Below are 21,294 nucleotides of genomic sequence, written 5' to 3' on the forward strand. Positions count from 1 at the left end.
AACATGTCCTAACGTTGGAAATGGTTTACTGGAGCCGTATTGGGAAAGGTTTCAAATTCCAAAGAAAGGAGGGCTTGTTGTTGTTGTTGTTGTTGTTGTTGCTACTGCTTTTTGTTTACTTTTCATCCTAGAGGCCACGGGGAGCCTTGGGAGAATTTTGAGCATGGAAGTGATATGAAAACACTTCTGCTTTAGGAACTCCAATTTGTTAGCTATTGATAGATGGAGAAGGGTTTAGAAAGTTCATCTCTGTGTTGCCCAGTTATTGCAATTGATTAATCTGGGGATCCCATGCATATGAATGATTCACTACTTTATTGGAAGACAATATCCTTGATAATAATAGCTAACATTTATATATAGTTTATTGCATATAAGATTCTACACTAAGCACTTTACAATTACTATTTCATTTGATCCTCACAACAATCCTGGGAAGCAGGTCATTGTTATTATCCTCATTTTACAGATGAGAACACTAGAGCAAACAAAAGTTAAACAGTTTGCCCAACATCACACAGCTAGTGTCTGAGGTTGGATTTGAACTCAGATCTTCCTGATTCTGGGCCCACCATTCTATCCTGCCAAGAAGAAAATGACAGCAGCTGATTTTATATAAAATAAATGAATGGAAATGGGAAAACACAGAGATGTCAATGTGTTACAATAGGTCAAATTAGTGAAGTCAAAGACTCCAGGCTCAAAATTTTAGATTACAAGGAAGAAGACCTGAAACATCTGAACAGGAATGGTCAACAAAGTATCAACATTAAAGAAGAAAGAAAAACCTAGACTTAGGGATATCAAAATTTTGTGGGGAACAGTATTTGTGAGTTTTCATTTTTAAAAATATTTTTGTAAAAAAATAAAATATTTTTGAAGATAACTGCTATATGACTTTGGACAAGTCACTTTATCTTTGTCTGTCTCGGTTTCCTTATGTATAAGATGGGGAGTAATAATAACACCTTCCTCCCAGGATTGTTATGAGGATCAAATGAGAATATTTGTAAAGCATTTAGCACAGTGCCTTGTCATACATACTATATAACTGCTAGCTATTATTACTATTACTACAAAAATATAGATGATACATTAACAGCAACAATGTGTGATGATCAATTATGATGGACTTAGCTCTTTTTTGTAATACAATGATTAAAGATGAATCTAGCAGGGCTAGGTGGTGCAGTGGATAAAGTACCAGCCATGGAGTCAGGAGTACCTGAGTTCAAATCTGGCCTTAGACACTTAATAATTACCTAGCTGTGTGGCCTTGGGCAAGCCACTTAACCCCATTGCCTTGCAAAAACCTAAAAAAATAAAAATAAATAAATAAAGATAATTCTAAAGGACTTGTAATGGAAAATGTCATCCGCATCCAGAGAAGGAATTATGAAGTCTGAATATAGACCAAAGCTTTACTATTTTCAATTTTTAAAATTTGTTTTATGCTTTATTTTTCTCTCTCATGATTTTTTCCCTCCCTTTTGTTCTGATTCTTCTTTCACAATATGATTAATATGGAAATATGTTTAACATAGTTGTATATGCATAACCTGTATCAGATTACTTGTCATTAGAGGAGAGGGAAAAGAAAAGGAAGGGAGGGAGAAAAATGTGGAACTCAATCTTACAAAAAATGAATGTTGAAAACTATCTTTGCATGTAGTTGGAAGAAGAAATAAAAAATTATTAGTTAAAATATATTGGTGAGAGCTGATGAGGATCTGAATCAGAATCCATATTTCTGAGAGTAAAAGGAAGGAAGCTAATTATAGACAGATTGTGGAGGTATGATCAACAAGACTTGGGTTGCAAAGTTAGGGAGAGCAATGAGTCAAAGACTTTAGGGCAGCAAACTTAGATGAGTGAAAGAATAGGGAACAGAAGTGGGGAAGTTTGGGAGAGAAGAAGATGGATTCTGTTTGGGACATCTTGATCTTGAGATGCCCAAGACATCCAGCTGAAAATATCTAACAGGTAATAAGGATGTGGGATTGAATCTCAGGAGAGAGTCTAAGGATATATATGTAATATTGTAAGTATTATAGAGGTGATAATTGAACTTCTAAGACTTTATAAGATTGGGGGGCAGAGCCAAGATGGCAACAAGAATGGATCTTGTCCTAGGTGCTTTCTCATAAAACTTCTAAACTAAGGACTCTAACTAAATTTTCGAGAGACAGAACCCACAGAGGAATCCAGTGAGGCAGTTCTCCTACTCAAGGTAACCTGGAAAAGAGCAGAAAGGCTCTGCTCCCCAGGGTTGGAGGGGCGGCCCACCAGAGGGGTGGCCTGCCAGAGGGGTGGATGGCAGAGTGAAAGAACTTCAGCCTCCCGGAGGCAGCCCCAGGGTGTTGGGAGCCACAGCTCACAGCAGCAGGGGAGTTTCCTGAGCTATGGCCCCGGGCACAAATTGGGGGAACAGCGGGGGACCTCTGCCAGAGAGAGCATGTGAAGCCCAGCCCTCAGGGCACACAGCCAGCAGAGTGGCCAGCACAGGAAACAGAAGCAGGCAGAGGGCATGAGCAGGAGCCCCCAGGGCATGAACCCATTGAGCTGAGGGAGGGGAGTAAAGAGAGAGAGAGAGACTGCAGAGCTCTGTCTTCTGTCCCTGGAACAGGACTCTGGGGTTCTGACCACATTCAGATCCTGATCACAGTCTTGGCCCCCCCCATAGAACAGCAGGGGCCCCCTCCACCTCAGCCCCATGGCAGAGGGGGGCGCTTATGGTCATTCACAGACCAGGAGGGAGGAAAGAGCCTCTCACACTGAGACCCTTGTGGGAGTGTCCCAAAAGCTCAGGAAGCACCCCCAAAACAAGCTCAGGCTGGGAAAATGAGCAAGCAGAGAAACAAAAGAGGAACACCATTGAGAAATATTTTGCCTGTGAGCCCAAGAAGGATCAAACACTCAGTCTGAAGATGAAGAAGCACAAACTCCTGCATCTAAAGACTCCAAGAAAAACAGAAATTGGGCTCAGGCTATGACAGAGCTCAAAAAAGACTTTGAAAATCAAATGAGGGAGTTAGAAGAAAAACTGGGAAAAGAAAGGAGAGATGCAGGAAAAACATGAAAATGAAGTCAGCAGCCTACTCAAGGAAATCCAAAAAAATGCTGAAGAAAATAGCATGCTAAAAACCAGCTTAGGTCAAATGGATAAAACAGTTCAAAAAGTTATTGAGGAGAAGAATGCTTTAAAAAGCAAAATTGCCCAGATGGAAAAAGAGATAAGAAAACTCTCTGAGGAGAACAAATCCTTCAGACAAAGAACAGAACTCAGGGAGATTGATGAATTTACGAGAAACCAGGACTCAATACTTCAAAACCAAAAGAATGAAAAATTAGAAAAAATGTGAAACATCTCATTGAAAAAACAACTGATATGGAAAACAGATTTAGGAAAGATAATTTAAAAATTATTGGAATACCTGAAAGTCATGATCAGGAAAAGAGCCTTGACATCATTTTCAAAGCATTACTACAGGAAAATTGCCCTGATATTCTAGAAGCAGTGGGCAAAATAGAAATGGAGAGAATCCACCGATCCCCCCGAGAAAGAGATCCCAAAAAAACAATCCCTAGGAATATTATAGCCAAGTTCCAGAACTCCCAAGTCAAAGAGAAAATATTACAAGCAGCCAGAAGGACACAGTTCAAATATTGTGGAGCTGCAGTCAGGATCACACAGGACTTAGCAGCAACTACATTAAAAGCACGTAGGGCTTGGAATATAATATACCAGAAGGCAAAAGAGCTTAGAATGCAGCTGAGAATCAACTACCCAGCAAAACTGAATGTCCTCTTCCAGGGAAAAAGATGGACTTTCAATGAACCAGGGGAATTTCAAATGTTCCTGTTGGAATGGCCAGAGCTGAACAGAAGGTTTGATCTTCAGATACAGGACTCAGGTGAAGCATGGAGATTGGAGGAGAGGGGGGAAAATATGAGGGACTTAATAATGATGAACTGTATGTATTACTGCATAGAAAAAGTGACACTGATAATACTCATCTGAACCTCAGTTAATAGAGCAAGTAGAAGGAGCTTTTATAGTTGAAGCACAGGAGAAAGCTGAATTTGAAGATAAAATATGGTGTAAAAATGGAGTCAATAGAAAAAAAGGGAAATGTAATGGGAGAAAGAAAAAGGAGACGGGGACTAGGCCAAGATATCTCATATAATAAGATTTTTCTTTATTACAATGAGCTTTGCAATGATATGGAAGGTGGGGAATGCAAGGGGGAATGAGGAAATCTTTGCTCTCATCAGAGGTGGTTAGGAGAGGAAACAGCATATATATTCAGTGGGGTATAGGCATCTGGAGTAAGAAGAAGTGGGGGGAGATAGGGGGAAGGGGGGTGATGTGAATGATGGAGGAGAGGATGGACCATGGGGGGAGAGTGGTCAGACATAACACATTTTCTTTTTTACTTCTTGCAAGGGGCTGGGATTGGAAGGCCTGTCCAGGACCATAGGGCCAGGTAGATGCTGGGCCTAAGGGGTGGTATGGGGGCTCAGGTCCTCTTGGCCCCAGAGCCAGGGGTCTGTCTGCTGGGCCACTCAGCTACCCTACAGCAGAATCAGAGTGAAAGGAGAGAGAAAATATAGTACATGGTAGTGGAGAAATACGAAAGGAGGGAGTTGATCAGCAATGGCAATGGTGGAAAAATATGGAAGTAACTTTTGTTATGGACTTATAAAGAATGTGATCCACCTGAGACAGAGTTGTTGGTGTTGGAACAAAGATTCAAGCACATTTTTTTATTATTATTATTTTTTGGGGGGGTGCAGGGCAAATGGGGCTGGGTGGCCTGCCTGGGGCCGCATAGCAGGGTGATTATTGGGTGTCTGAGGCCAGATTTGGACCTGGGTGCTCCTGGCTCAAGGGCCAATGCTCTGTCTGCCACCCAGCCACCCCTACTATTATTACTATTTTATTTTATTTTGGGTCTTTTTTTTTCTTTTTTTTTTTTTTTTGGTTTTTGCAGAGCAGTGGGGTTCGGGTGGCTTGCATGTCACACAGCTGGGTGATTGTTGGGTGTATGGGGCCGGATGCGGGCTCCGGTGCTCATGGCTACAGGGCTGGTGCTCTGTCCATTGTGCCACCTGGCCATACTTACAATTATTACTATTTTTTTTTAATTTTATCGCCCTTTATCGCTCAAGCGAGTCTATATTTAGGGGGAGAGGGTATTTCGTTTACTCTTAAACAGGAATATTTTATCAATGTATAAAAAAACATTATTTGTACAAAATGAGAATAAATATTTAAAAAAAAAAGACTTTATAAGATCATCAAGAAGGAGTGCATGAGGATCAAAGAGAAGCAAGCCTAGACAAAACCTAAGGGTGTATCCACCCATAGGAAGTAGGACATGGATGATGATCCAGTCAAGAAAATTGGGAAGAACTGATCTGCCAAGAAGGAAGAAAATCAAAAGACAGCAGTATCTCAAAAAAAGCAGAGGAGTGACTATCCAGGAGGAAAGGGTAGTTAAAAGTGTCAGATGGTGCAGAGAACTCAAGAAGGACTGAGAAAAGATGTTCTTGAATTTGCTCATTAGAAGAACACTGCTAACTTTGGAGAGAGCAGATGCAATTCACTTCAAAAACTAGAAAGGGTTGATAAATGAGGGACAGGAAGAAAAGTAAAGGCATCAAGTGCAAATAGCTTTTTCCTAAGAATTTGACTGTGAAAAGAAGGAAATAAGATGACAGAAAATTTGAGGAGTGAAGGGTTTTTAAGGATAAAAAAGAATTGAGCAGGCGGCTAGGTGGTACAGTGGATAAAGCACCGGCCCTGGAGTCAGGAGTACCTGGGTTCAAATCCAATCTCAGACACTTAATAATTACCTAGCTGTGTGGCCTTGGGCAAGCCACTTAACTCCATTTGCCTTGCAAAAATCTAAAAAGAAAAAAAAAACTGAGAATCTTTGTAAAAAGTCGGGTAGGAGGGGCAGCTAGGTGGTATCAGCCCTGGAATCTGGAGAACCTGAGTTCAAATCTGTACTTAGACACTAAGATTCACCTAGCTATGTGACCTTAGGCAAGTCACTTTAACCCCATGGCCTTAAATAAATTTAAAAAAAAAACTTAAAAAAAGAAAAGAAAAAGTAGTGTAGAAACCAATGAAAAAAGAAAAGATTGGAGATTATCAAAAAGGGGGATGAATATGGGAGAAACCTGCTTCCATGGAAGAGTTGGGAGGGGATGGGATCCAAATTACTAGTAGAGGGGATGGTCAAAGACAGGAGACCTTCATTAGAAAACGAGAGTCAAAGAGAAGAGTATAGAAAAGAAGAGAGACCTCAAAAGTAGGGAAATTGTAAAGAGTGTGTTTGGGTAGGAAAAATGAATTCTGTTTTGGTCATGTTTAGGTCAAAGTGGCTCTAGTTGTAAAATATCCAATAGGCAATTAGGGATATATGACTGGAACTCAAGAGAAAGAGCATGATTGGCTTTTTAGATCTTTTTTGTACAATTGTGTTGGATTCTTTGTGGCCCTGTTTTGGGGATTTCATCTCTGTTCATTTTATTCTTTCTGGTGCCATCATCTTCCTCCTCATAGGTTGCTAAAGGCTGTCCAAATTTTCTTCCATAGAATTGTACCTCCTATTTGTATGGCATCTAGTGGATCTACTATAAAAATGTAGCCAGCACCAATGTCCAGATGCAGAAACTAGTCACAGTCAACAAGTCTGAGAATCTAAGAATCTGAGCTCAAGCTTCAGTTTTTGTCCTTTACTTTCTTTGAGATTCTGAGAAAGGCCCTTAACACTCCCTGGGCCTCAGTTTCCTCAATGGTAAAATGAAAGCACTAGACTAGATCAGGTGTCCAGCCTACCCCTTGACTCCATCAGACTACCAAAGGGGGAACTATGCTCTCCAAGTTTCTGCTTTGGTACGTTATGTCCTAAGGTCTTTCACCTCTGACATGCTACATTAGAGAGTCTGTGATCTTTTGTGTCTCTTCCAGTTCTGATATACCTTGTTTAAATATCATGCCCTCCGGAAGTTTAATCTAAGAGAGACACCTTAACAAAGTCATAATAATGCTAGTATTTATTTGCAAAGCAATAGTATTCCATTTAATCTTCTATTTAATAATTGTAAAATGAGGCTGAGAAGTTGAATTACTTGCCCAGGATCACATAGTTAGAAAGGGTTTAAGGCAGAATATGAACCCAGGTCTATTCTGACTCCACATTCAATACTCTATACACAGTGCTACCTAGCTGTCCTGTGAACAGAGTAGAATTGTAACAGAACACTGGATAAGATAACTGGCTCCAAGACAGGCTGGTGCTTGGTTGAATTACCAAGGAAAGAGAAAATGGAACACTTAACAATTTTGAGAAAAGGTCTTGTCTCTGGTTGGGTGATTCTTTTCAAAGAGGCTGAGACCTGGGATGGAATGAATGCTGCTCTATAAGCTTTAGCTTATAGCTTAAGAGATGCACAGACAACCTCTGCCTAGATGAGCTATATCATTTTGAAAGGAAGCATGCCCAATGGACAGAGAGTCGTCTGGAGTCACATGGCTAATAACAACAAAGCCTTACTCTTTTTTCTTTTTTTAAATTGGTATTTGAATTTATAATCTCACTTCCCTACACCCATCTTCCCCATAGAAGGCAGTCTGATAGTCTTTTACATTGTTTCCATGCTATTCATTGATCAAAATTGAATGTGTTGAGAGAGAAATCATATCCTTAAAGAAAAAAATATATAAGAGATAGCAAAATTACATGACACCTTTTTTTAAAAAAAATTTAAATTAACGGTATTTGTCTTTGGTCTTTGTTTAAACTCCACAATTCTTCCTTTGGATACAGACAGTATTCTCCATCATGGATACCCTAAAATTGTCCCTGTTGTTGCACTGATGAAATGAGCAAGTCCATTAAGATTGATCATCACCCCCATGTTGCTGTTAGGGTGTACAATGTTCTTCTGGTTCTGCTCACATCTCTCAGCATCAGTTCGTGCAAATCCCTCCATGCTTCCCTGAATTCCCATCCCTCCTGGTTTCTAATAGAACAATAATGTTCCATAACATACATATACCACAATTTATTCAGCCATTGGCTGTCCATCACCCAATGGATGGACATTCACTCAATTTCCAATTCTTTTCAACCACAAACAGGGCTGCTATGAATATTTTTGTACAAGTGATGTTTTTACCCTTTTTCATGTCTCTTCCAGGTATAGACCCAATAGTGATATTGCTGGATCAAAGGGTATGACCATTTTTCTTGCCTTTTGGGTGTAATTCCAAATTGCTCTCCAGAAAGCCTGGATGAGTTCACAACTTCACCAACAATGCATTAGAGTTCCAGATTTCCTATATCCCTTCCAACATTGATCACTGTCCTTTCTGGTCATATTAGCCAGTCTGAGAGGTGTGAGGCATTACCTCAGAGATTCAAAGCCTTACTCTTAACTTCAGGCACCTGGAGAACCTTTTATCAACTCAAATACCTGGGAGTCTTCTCTAGAATTTCCTGATGCCCCAGCTCCAGGCTATAGTAAGAGAAGAGATGATTCAGGGAACAGTTGGGAAGAACCTTAGAATATAAAATGTTTGACCTGGGAGAGTCCTTAGAACATAAAATGTTAGGGCTGGAAAGACTTTACAATATATAATGTGAGTGCTGAGAAGGGGTATTAGAATAAAAAAGTCAGAATGGGGAGGGAATCTTAGAATAGAGAATGTCAGAGCTGTGAAGGATCTTGAAGTATCAAATTTTAGAACTGGAAAGGGTTTTAGAACATAGAATTTCAGAGTTGGAAAGGATCCTAGAAAAGACAGTGTCAAAGCTAGGAAAGGCCCTCGAAACAGAATATCTGACCTGGGAAGGGACTTAGAGCAAAGAATGTCAGTTGCGGGGGGGGGGGGGGGGGGGGGGGCTGAGAACACAGGTCAGAATTGGGAGGGTCCTTAGAACAGAGAATGTCTGACCTGGGATGACCCTTAGAGCAAAGAATTCGCAGAACTGGGGGGGCCTTGAGAGCACAGGTTAGAACTGGGAGGACCTTAAGAACAAAGAATGTCTGATCTGGGAGGGTTCTTAGATCATGGAATGTTAGAGTTAAAAAGGCCTTTTTAGCTCTGACATTCTAAGAATATCCAATATATAGCTCTCAAACTATGAAGGACTCTTAGAATACAAAATATCAGAGTTGGCAGGGATATTAGAACAGAGAATGTCAGAGCTGGGAGGAAGTTTAGAACAAAAAATTTTAGAGTTGAAAGAGGTCTTAGAACACAGAATTTCAGAGATGGGTGGGCCTTTGGAACACAGTATGTCAGAACTGGCACCAGCTTTAGAACATAAACTGTTAAACCTGGAAAGACTTCAAAAATCATATAATCTTAACCTCCTCATTTTACATAGGTAGAAACTGAGACCCCAGAGCCTGGTGGCCTATTATTATCCCCACTTTTTGATAAGGAAACTGAGGTGCAGGAGCCCAGATAAGCACCTCTAGTTTTGCAGATCCTGTGTACCCAGAAGTCAGCCCTCAGGAACCTCCAGTGCAGGGCCCCAAGGTTAAACAAACAGCAGCTGATAAGGTGACTTCCAGGTTGTGCTGTTCAAGGTTGGTCTGGCTTCGGGGCTGTTTTCCCCTTTGGGCGGCCCCTGGTGCAGACAAGGGCTGTGTGTGTGTGTGTGTATGTGTGTGTGTGTATGCTGACACCTGCCCTGTCCCCAATGCTGACTGTACACCTGGGGCCTTGGAGTCCTGGTACTGGCTGGGTTAATGGCCCTGTTTATCATGCCTGAGTCATCCCGATAAAGCCGGCTGCCCAGTGACCCTAGCTGGCCCTTTCATTGACTAAAAGCCCTATCAGGGCCACGTGGAGCCCTTGCCTGCCCTCCCCCTCCCCGCCTGCCACTTCCCCAGCCAACCGTGCCAGGGTCATCTTGTTTTTCAATGAATAGGACTTCCCTGATGGAGTCAAGGTTGTGGGGGCTGGTTCCCCTCCCGCCCAAGGGATTATAAATAGCATCAGAAGCATAGGGCTAGGCTGGTGTGTCAAGTGGGCAGAGCAGCTGAGCAGGGCCTCAGAGGGAGTGAACAACGTTAGACTGGCAAGGGCAAAATCATCTTTCCCTGCCTGACCTTCCAGCCCTAACTCGCTGCCCAACCATGAGCTTGGGTGGACCAGCTACAGGCTCCAGAGCATGCGAGTGCCATGGTGGAGAAAACCAACATGCCATTCTTTATTCCTTGCTGAGTCGCTCCCGGGGTCCATCACCTTATGGCCATTGCCTCTGCGCCCGCCATCGTACAGTCTGCCTCCGAGCTCCCCAGCACACCTGCCTGGCAGCAGCAGGGGTACTGGCTAAAACAGTTGCCTTCCTGCAGAACCTACCTTCATTTGGCTCACTGCCCCGAGGGGATCAGAGGCTGCTGCTGGCCAACTGCTGGGCCCCCCTCTTCCTTCTGGGGTTGGCCCAGGATGCCGTGAACATTGAAGTGATGGAAATGCCAGCCCCCAGTATGCTCAAGAAGATTCTGTTGGAGGAGAGGAGCCCAGAACCACAAAGACCCCAGCCCACACTGGCTGGGGTGCACCGGCTCCAGTGCTGCCTGCATACTTTCTGGAGCCTAGACTTGAGTCCCAAGGAGTATGCCTACCTAAAAGGAGCTATCCTCTTTAATCCTGGTGAGTGAAAGTTCCCCTATTCCTCTACCTCTTTTTTTAGCTAATACCCTCAGTACCTTACCCAGGGCCCATCCGTCCCCTTTTTGTCTTCTCTTCACATAGCCAAAGCTTCAGTGGGAAGCCCCAGGGCCAGAAACCCCCCAGTTTAGGGAGAATAAGAATTCTAAAACTGTCAGGACAACCCCCCCCCCCCATACACAACCCTCCCTCCCCAAGGAAGCAATTTTCGAAAGAAGGAAGAAGTGACATCATCACACATATGGTGATGAAGAGGTCTGGAATTACTGGCAAAGTGTGAGTTGATCTACTCAACAGCCTGAGAGCCCTCTTAGCAAAACCCTGACCTGACTGTAAGAGTGAAAAAGCTAGTATATAGTGTAGCAAAGGGAAAACTGAATTTGGACTCAGATGACTTGGGTTTAAATGCTACCTCTGTGACTAATGTTTGGCATCCAGGGAAATCATTTAAACTCTCTGGCCTCAATTTTCTCATCTATTGAATGCAAAGGTTTGACTCATTTAATTGTTTTCCGTCTGAATCTTCAAGAAGTTTTCTTGGCAAAGATACTGCAGTGGTTTGCCATTTCCTTCTCCAGGTCATTTCATAGATGAGGAAACTGTGGCAGATAGGGTAAAGTGACTTGTCCACAGTCACACTGCCAGGAAGTATCTGAGGTCAGATTTGAACTCAGGTCTTCCTGACCCCACGTGCAACCTAACTGCCCTCAAGTTTGATTAGATATCTCTAAAACTAAATCCTATGATGAGAGAGGAGAGACAATGCAAACATTTATGGATCCTTGGTCTTAATAATAGAAAAAACAGATGTGTGGAAGGCATAAAACAACAGGCAGGTTCCAGTTATGATAATAGGACTTTTACATAAAGTACTGAAGAAAGCAGAGTGTTAGGTCAACCGGAAGTCTTTCTTTCAATTTTGAGACAGTAAAGAAAACCCTTAGAATACAGAATATCAGGGCCAGGAGGACCCTTATTTAGAACAGCGTCAGAGCTGAGAAGGCCCCTTAGAATATAGAAAGTCAAAGCTGGGAGAAGCCTTAGAACACAGAATTTTAGAACTGAGAGGGACCTTAGAATACAAAGTGTCAGAGCTTGAAGGGACCTAAGAGATCATTATGAATAGAAAAGCAGAATCCTAGACATTAGAGAGATTGACTTTGCCAATGTGACCCAGAAAGCTTGTGATGAAGGCAGGTACAGAAACCCAGATCTCCAATCTCCTAATTCAGTGATTTCTCCATCACCCTTGCTGCCTCTCAGAAGGAAGCAGTGGTTTAACTGGCTCCACTCTTTCCTCTTTCACTACAGACACCCCTGGCCTCCAGAATGCTTCCCACGTCGACAGCTTGCATCGGGAGGCAGCGCAGGTGCTTCAAGAGGCTTTGGCACTCCATTACCCTGTGGACCGGGGCTGCTTTGCCCGCATCCTCCTTGTGGCCTCCACTCTTAAGTCCATCCCTCCTGCCCTACTCAGCTCCCTCTTTTTCCATCCAATGTTTGGAGATGCTGACATCACCAGACTCATTCTGGACATGCTGTTCTTGACTTAACCTCGGGGATGGTGCCCCTTCTTACTTCCAAAGTCATTCAAGACCCAAAGGCACCTCATCCAGGCTTGAGACAAAGCAAAGACTCCATTAGACTTGTCAGAGGACTTGCTCTGAGGGTTGTTCTTCTCTGGGTGGAATCTGAGCTGCTTCAGGCCAGGGACTCCCCCATTATGGTCAGCCCTGAGTATTCTTCAGCCTTAGACTCTGTAGTCCTCCTTGAGAGGTGCGGGAGAAGTTGAGCAGGGATTGGGGGGTGGGGGTGGGGAATGCCTCCTCACTTTGGAAGCTGGGCTGTCATAGACTCATAGCTGAATGAGGACATCCAGACTGGCCCCCTGCATCAAACTTGCCTCATGATCTTAAAAACCTCTGGGGATGGAGGAATTCATCTCTTCTAATCTACACTTTTGATGCCTTGGGAATCAAGCCATAGGAAAACTGTGGAGGGAGTGGTCTAGATTTTATTAAATTCATCAAACATTCATTAAATACCCACTAGGTGTCAAACACTGCTAAAGGTACAAAACAAAAAGGAAACAGATCCTTTGTTCCCCATGTAGAATTCCCAGTGATATACCTTAGAAATTCCATTCTCCTTTTCTCTCTACATCTTCTTCCTCTGTAATCTATAATCTAAGGGGTTTTAACCTTTTTCATGTTGTGGAATATTTTGGCAATGTAGCGTAGCTAATGAACCCTTTCTCAGAAAAGGGGATTTTTTTTTTAAATTCACAATTGAAGGAAATGCTAAATTTCAATTAGAGAGTCAGGAACTAAAGATTTTCTTTTTTTTTTCATGCAAGATAATGGCCTGCTGAAATCTATTCCCCCACAAGAATCCATGGAGATCAAGTTAAAGATCATCCTTGCTTTAAATCTCTCCTGGGATTGGACAGTATGGCCAAATCTGGACAAAAAAATGGACAAAAATTCAGAACAATTCACTTTTACCAAAGTCCTCCCAACCAAATGATGTCCTTGGAAATGTTAGCAGTCCAACATTGATGCTTAGGTTATTTAGGGTCTCTGGCTCCCCATTATCTAGGGGGAGGTCATTTCAGTTTCTTTGAACTTTGAACCCTAGCTTCTTCCTACAGACACCAAAGGGAAAGGAAGTCTCTTTTCATTTTGAGTCTGGAGGGTGATTAGAATCTCCCTTCCCAACATGACTGTGAACTTGGGCTATTCATAAGCCAAGGCACCCTGAAACTTGTACAGAACTAACTTAAATTATTGGTTTTTATAATAAAAGATTTCATAACCTTGAAATTCAAACCTCGGTGTCTCTTTGGGGGGAGAGGGGAGATAGTATATTGTCTTTAGACCCTGCCCCGCCACCATTAGAGAGAATCTGTGAAAGGAGACCTCCAAAGTTCCCATATATTAGCCAATGAAAAGCTCATGTTATTTGGTTTAGGGACTTGGAATCATATTAAGACAAACATGATATTTTTTCCCCTTCATTTTCAAAAACTATGACATCAGTGAGGTGAGGAGATGATATACCTGTGAACTGGATTTGAGTGGAGGCTGCTGTGTTAAGTCACCAGCCTCACTTTCTCCTCCAGAGTTATTTGAGTTCAGTGACCTGATAATCAGGATGACAGGAGATGGCCCTGGATTCAAGGCAGTCAGGGCTAAGTGAGTTACTCAAAGTCACATAGCTAGTAAGTGGCAAGTGTCTGAGGCCAAATTTAAACTCAGATGCTCCTGACTCCAGGGCTGGTGCTCTATCCACTGAGCCTCTAGTTGCCCTTGGCATATGTTCTAGGGGATATATGACTAGCCTCAGAGTCAGGAAGCCCTGGATTCAAATCCTTCCTCTGATATAAATTTGCTGTAGTGGTCCTGGGCAAATCTCTTTGCCTCAGGTAATTCCTTAAACCTATAAATTAGGGGTGGCTAGGTGGCACAGTGGATAGAGCGCCGGCCCTGGAGTCAGGAGTCTGAGTTCAAATCTGACCTCAGATACTTAATAATTACCTAGCTGTGTGGCCTTGGGTAAGCCACTTAACTCCATTTGCCTTGCAAAAAAAAAAAAAAAAAAAAAAAAAAAAAAACAAAAAACTATAAATTAATGAGGGCTTGCAGTTCTCATCAGTGGCATGAATTTTAAACACAGAGAATTGCTATATAGAATTTCATATTGATGAAATTAATTATGAAATAATAATAACACAATAAAGAAAATTAATGAAATACCAAAAAAAAAGTCAGTCAGGACTTTAGTTCAAAAGCTGTTAGAACACTGAATGTCTGCTCTAGAAGGGATCATAACCAAAACACAGAATGTCAAAGCTGGGAAGGACCTTTGAATGCAGATTAGGGGAGCTAGGAGTGTCCTTAGAGATGCTATAATCTAGCTCTCTTATTTACAGATGAGGAAAATGAGGCTTCTAGAGGTCACATCATTAGGCAGTGGTAGGTGCAGGACTCTTTCCTGCATCTCCTGATCCTCAAACTGGTTCTCTCAATGCTCCTGAAGCATTGGTAAGACCATACTTGGCATTTGGGGGAGTGGGAAGCAAGGACAGCATCTGACCAAAGCTGAAAGTGCATACTATGGAGTCTTGTCATTTAAGATGAGAGGTGTCTGTGCCTGTTTCTTTGTCTGTGCATTGTATTTGTGTTTTGTGCTTGTATATCTGTATCTGAGTTATGTGCTTGCATCAGCATGGTCTTGCATGTATCTGGGTTATATGTTTGCATCAGCATAGTCATGCATATGTGTTTGTATATGCCTGGGAAACCAAAGATTCTTTGGGGAGTACTCTCTGCCAAAGTAGCTGATAGGGCCAGTTCATGGCCCAGGTCTGGATAAGTAGCCTATGGTGGTGCCTAGAGGTGGGGAAAGATCAGTTTCCCAAGGGAAACAGCTCAGGGACTATGTGAATGACCTCACAGTGACTGACCTTTCCCAAGAGAATGATTAACAAAGCCCTGATTGAGAAGATCCTAAATCTTCCTGGCAGTGTATGAGCCAGAGCATTGCCCTGCCCTGAGTGTGAGCATGAAAGGTGAAAAGAGATGTGCAAGGTGGAAGAAGCAAACGTATCTGGGGAGGAGCATGTGGTAGGGTCATGTAGCAGGTAAGCAAAGATAGCACTGACAGGCAAAATCAAAAGGCAGGTTGTGCAGAAGTCTAGGACTGGACAGCCCTCTGCCCCCCACTCCCCACCCCATTTCCATACCATCTCCTTTCTTGGGAAAATAATAACAGGGCAGGTTATTCCCCAGGTCAACCTCCTGGTTTTTGATCCATTGTCCTGGTATGTGTCCCCCACAAGTAGGATAAAGTCCATTCTTCATGACCAGTGATGGAGGAAGGTGAAACAGAGCATTGAAAAGTGCAGATAATAACCAGGAATGGATATTTTTATATGTTATTTTATTTTATTATATTCCAATTATATGCAAAGATAGTTTTCATTATTCATCTTTTTTGTAAACTTCTGAGTTCTACATTTTGCCATCCTCCCTCTCCTCCCTCCCTCCTTACCACAGCAGCAAGTAATCTGATATAGGTTGTACATGTACTATTGTGTTTTAACATATTTCCATATTAGTCAAGGCATGAATAATTTCTAAAATGTAGATAATCCCAAACTACCTTCCAAATCTGTTTAGTTTAGAAATCATCTTGTGTGTGTGTCTGAGTGTATGTGGGGAAGGAAGGATAGTTGATTCATCTTTCTGACTCTGCTGAAAGACCATGAATATAAATACATTCCCCAAATACCTGTTGGACAGAGAAGAGGGATGGTAATGAGCAGAGGCAGAGGTCAGAGGCTGGAGAGGTCAGTCATATTGACTAGAGGTCCATATTGGTCACTAGAAGAATTCCTTCCCCCTGCCCTCCCTCACTTCCCAAGAAAATTTTCCTGGGCTGTGAGAACATGGTCAACTGGAACTCTTCTCTAGACCTAGGTCAAGCAGAGTTGTGGATGGACAGCCCACTCTGGGTGACTTCTCCTCCTCCTGGATCCTCCTGGATGTTCCCATCCCACTCTATAGCCCCTGTCAAAGTCATGGGCTTATCATTGCCAACTTGGGAACAGGTTATTAGAAGTGAATTTTTAAACTCAGTGGAAAGCCTCGAGCTGTATAAGAGGAGCTGGGTTTCTTTTACAAAGAAATAATAGTTAAATCCATGGAATTGTGAGGTTACCAGTCTTAAGCTATATTGAGACATAGAGAAGGAAGAGGAAGAACAAGCATTTATGTGAAAGATACTATGCTAAGCACTTTGCAAATATTATCTCATCTGATCTTCACCATAACTCTTAGAGATAGGTGTTTACAGTCTAGGAAACTCTATCAGATAGAGGTTAAGTGACTTGCCCAAGGTCCTATCTAAGGTCCAACCTGGACTCAAATCTTCCTGACTCCAGGTCTAATGTTCTAATGATCCACCTATCTTAATCCATAGCATTCAAGATTAAGAACCCACTACATTTTGCATTGGTCAGATGTCATTTAGAATATTGAATTTGATTCCAGCGGCCACATATTATTGTGATCCATGGTTTACTGTCTTCCAAAGATTCTGAGCTCACATGGACCACATCTGATCCTGGAGGCCTAATCTGCGAGGGGTCAGATATTATCAAGTGAGATCATATTTAGAAAAGTGCTTAGTGTACAACCCCACACATAGTAGGACTTAGTAAATATTTCTTCCCTTCCCCATTTTAGCTCCTTTTCCCTACCTGAAGTCATTCTACTCAAATCCTCAAGTGGATTGGCCATCATTGATTTGGCAGTTCTGCAGATCACAACTCATCCATATTTGCTCATCCTGTGTAACTTTTATTTACGTTCTCCCATAAATTCATCACAGGGACCTTATATTCTCTCTCTCCTTCAATCAACACAAAGATTTGAGGCCCTGCTGAATACTGTTGCTTTTACCTTATACAATAGCTTCATTGAGAATGCCCTAAATTCAGGAATAATTCACATTAAAGTATCATCTAGGTGGGAAAGTGGTTGCTGGTCATTAATGTTTTCCCATTCACCATTTTGGGACATTAGTAAAGTTCAAGATTTTTTCCACAATTTTGGTGGCCTCCCCTCCTCCAGGAGCCCTGCCAACTCATCCCTTGGTACCATCACCATGGTATCTCCTCCAATCCAATCTAATTGCTTTTCCCACCTGTTCACTTTTGGTCCATTTCCACTTCCCTTATAAGAATATTTGGAGGGGCGGCTAGGTGGTGAAGTAAATAAAGCACTGGGCTTGGAGTCAGGAGTATCTGGGTTCAAATCCAGTCTCAGACACTTAATAATTACCTAGCTGTGTGGCCTTGGGCAAGTCACTTAACCCCATTTGTCTTGCAAAAACCAAAAAAACCAATATTTGGGACTAAGATATCAGGATCTACAAGTGTGGTGATCTCACTATCCTTGATGGTGAAAACAGTTTATTATTATAATATTTATAGGTTTTTTCCCATTTTTCTTCTTTTTTTTGTCCTTTTTCTATTTTCATCCTTAAATATCCTTGGATGACTCAAGACAAATCTCCAAAACTGAGGTATACCTCATGACTAGATTTGTCCAAATGTGAGGAATAGGGTCACAGACATGCAAGGTAGCAATGCATTTGAGTAGGAAATAGACTTTGTTTTACTCTCCACAGAAAAGGCAGAAGATGCAAAAGATCTGATGGTGTCAATAAAAGAGAAAAAATATACAAAGGACTCAAAAGAAGTTACAGGAACCAAACAGCTAGGGAAACACAGAAAACATTTAAACAGTAAATTCCTCCAAGAAAGCAATTAAGTCTTGCAACTTCTAAATAAATAATACTTTTCATTGGACTCTAAATACTGCCACTGCAAGGGTTCATCTAAAGAACTCAGTGCTCAGAGACTCATCAACAATTTAGATTTTAATAAGAAATGTACATAAAACTGAAGCAATGCCAGGTACAGAAGATGAATACATGAGAACAGACTAGTTTTTTCAAAATAAGATCAGGAAGGCTAAAGTTCAGAGTAATATTTTTGTTGAGGAAAACTAAGGATAACAATAGGATTTTGTCTTTACCTATATTGGGGAGAAAAGGACCAAAAGAAAGAAGATCCTTTGTTTGGGATAGATGGCAGAAGGCAGAGGGGATTAACTCTTGTTTCATTTTCTCTTCAAAGGAAAATGACCTTTACACTGAAAATGAATAACAGGGATAATCACAAATTAAGATAAGTAAGGAGACAAGATCTAACTATACTTCAGTTACTGATAGTATTCTAGAAGGGATCATGACAGATACTACTGCTTGAGAAAAAGGAACTATGGCTTCAAAGTGCCAGCATTGCTTCATTTAACAACAGGTCATACCAGATTAACATCACTTCCTTTTTGACAGCATTATTAATGAGTGGATGAGGCTGTTGTTGTAGATATGGTTTATTTATATTTTGGCAAAGTTTTTAATTAAATATCTTATACTATGTTGTGGAGAAGATGGAAAAAATTCGAGAGATTTTTAATTGGAAGAATGGACTCAAAGAGTAGCTGCTAATGATTCAATGTCAACATGACAAAAGTGACATATCTCAAGAGTCTGCTTAGTCCTATTTAATATTTTTTAATCAATGACTTAGATAAAGGCCTATATGATATGCTTATTAAATTTTCAGATAACATAAAATTATAGGTAACATGCAAAGGATGGATCTTGACAGGCCAGAATATCGGGTTGCATCCAATAAGATGAAATTCAATAGAGAAAAATGTAGTCTTTCACTTGAATGTGTAACAAGGCTTTGAAAAAAAAACAGAGATGTGTTGTTTTGCTATGATTATGGAGGGAATTCTTAATTACTGGAGAGAATGTTGAGGCAAAACTATATACCTGTATAAGGGAAAGAATGTGACAGGCCTTCTTATGGAGTGGGACACACGTGGTTTCAGAAGCTCTTTGAGAGAGAATCATAAAAAGGCAATCTGTGAAAGATGAAAATATATAGAGAAATTGGCTCCTCCCTGATTTCTAGTTTGATTCTCTAGAGAATTTGCAAAGTTTCTGTACTTTCACTCTTAGTTTGAGCTAAGATCTCACCTCTCTCCCACCTAAAGAGCTCATTCATGATTGTGTATTTTTTGATATAATCTCATTTATAAAACATCTCTGATTTGTTCACTGTTTGTTGAATAAATGGGTTTATATGCTATTTGTTATTTGTAATGGTTCTTCATGTAATCATCCTTTGTTGAGAAGTCAAGATAGTAAAGGACTACTCCTCTCCTTTAGGGTGATGAGGGAAACCATTTTTGTTCTATATTCCTAGACCAAAAATATTTGGTAGGAGAAGAAAGATATCATTCAAATATGAAACCACTCTGAGACTAGAAAAAAGAATGCCCAGCTTCAGGATGCTCCTGAGGTCTGCTAGTCCCTCTCCACCTAGCTAGATTGCTGACAATACAGGTATAAACTGTCCTGGGTCAAATTTCAGAGATATCCATCCATGCTGTCTGACCTTTATCTGTATATTTAGATGACTCTTATATCCCACATATTTTTCATGAGATTATATATATATATAGTTAGCCTGTCAAGATCCATCCCTTGCATTAGTTACCTCTAATTTTATGTTATCTGTAAATTTAATAAGCATATCATACAGAACTTTATCTATCTATCTGTGTATATATCACAGCTACAAAAAAAATCTGTTTTTCAAGTATAAGATATATATGGGGTGATGATGAGATAAAAGCTGATCTGAAAAAAATCTTGGGAGAGATTAGTAGCCTTCAAATTCTGGTATGGTAGGGAAAAAAAAGTAAAATGGGCTAAATTAAGAGGGCATAGCTTCCAGGAATAGGGAATTATTACAGTAGTACCACTATATTTGACTTTTCTCAAAACTCAACCAGAGCACTGTGTTCAGTTCTAAGAACCATAGTTTAAGAAGGATATTGACAGTGTCATTTCTCCAAAGTGTCCAGAAGAACCAACCAAGATAATGAAGGACCAGGGTACTTTTAACCTGGATAAGAGAGGACTTAGTGGGAACATAATAGTTGTCTCCAAGTATTAGGTCAAAGACTTATTCATGGAAGCAGGATTAAATTTGTTCTGATTAGGCCCAAAGGACATAAGTAGGAACAATGGGTAGAAGTGGAAAGTGGTAAATTTAGCTTTGATGCTATTTCACTGAAATCGTTGTCTCAATTGACCTTTTTTGTTGATTCTGCAGTATGGTTTTCCATCCTCTTGGCCTTTTTCTTATACCTTCAATTCCTTCTTGTTTATTGCTTAGGCTAAAATTTCAAGCACTATGTCAAATAATAATGAATATATTAGGTAACCTTATTTTATCCCTGATTTTGAGAAAGTTTACAATGTTTCTCTATTATAAATAATACAGCTCACAGTTTTATATATATATATATATATATATACACATATATATATACATACACACATATATATTTCTTTGATAACACTGAAATCTTTTTTATTCCTATGCTTTTTAGCATTTTTAAATAAAGTATGCTGTATTTTGCTAAATATTTCTGTGTATATTAGTAAAAGCATGTGATTTTTGTTATCAATGCTATTATTCCATCCCTTGGGGCCCTGATTTCCAGCCCTCAATAGGAGGAAGAGAAATGTCATTCTGTTCAGTGCCAGACTCCTGTTTCTGAGGTAAGAAGAAAAAATACCATTTTCTCATTTGAGTACTCTTGTTAAGCTTCCAGCCTCTTGGGGGAAGAAGAGAAATTTCATTCCATCCTACACTAGTTTCTTGCTTTTAAGGTAAGAGGAGAAATGTCATTCTATCATACCAAGTCTCCTGCCTGTCACCTGCTGCTCAAGGGGAAGAAGAAAAATACTATTTCATCCAGTGCCATATTCTTCCCTTCCAAGGCAGAGAACAAAGTCCATTCCCTCAAGTATCTATAAGAGACTGGTCTCTTACCTTTGAGGAAGAAGAGTCACACCATTTGTTTGGTCCCAACACTTATTTCTTCTCCTGAACAGTTTAAGGCACTGAGAGAATTCCATCCCAAGGCCAAACTCCT

The 21,294-nt window shown here is 40.9% G+C and overlaps 1 protein-coding gene across 1 annotated transcript; it reads left to right on the top strand.

Moving 5' to 3' along the window:
- Positions 1 to 10,057: 10,057 nt before the first annotated feature.
- On the top strand, positions 10,058 to 12,533 carry NR0B2 (nuclear receptor subfamily 0 group B member 2). The gene is made up of 2 exons (XM_074191572.1): positions 10,058 to 10,684; positions 12,014 to 12,533. Exons 1-2 carry the CDS (start codon positions 10,165 to 10,167, stop codon positions 12,253 to 12,255), a joined length of 762 nt encoding a protein of 253 aa, XP_074047673.1. The 5' UTR covers positions 10,058 to 10,164; the 3' UTR covers positions 12,256 to 12,533.
- The last annotated feature ends 8,761 nt before the right edge of the window (positions 12,534 to 21,294 follow it).

This window comes from Macrotis lagotis, chromosome 1, assembly GCF_037893015.1.
Source record: "Macrotis lagotis isolate mMagLag1 chromosome 1, bilby.v1.9.chrom.fasta, whole genome shotgun sequence".
NCBI classification, from domain to species: domain Eukaryota; kingdom Metazoa; phylum Chordata; class Mammalia; order Peramelemorphia; family Peramelidae; genus Macrotis; species Macrotis lagotis.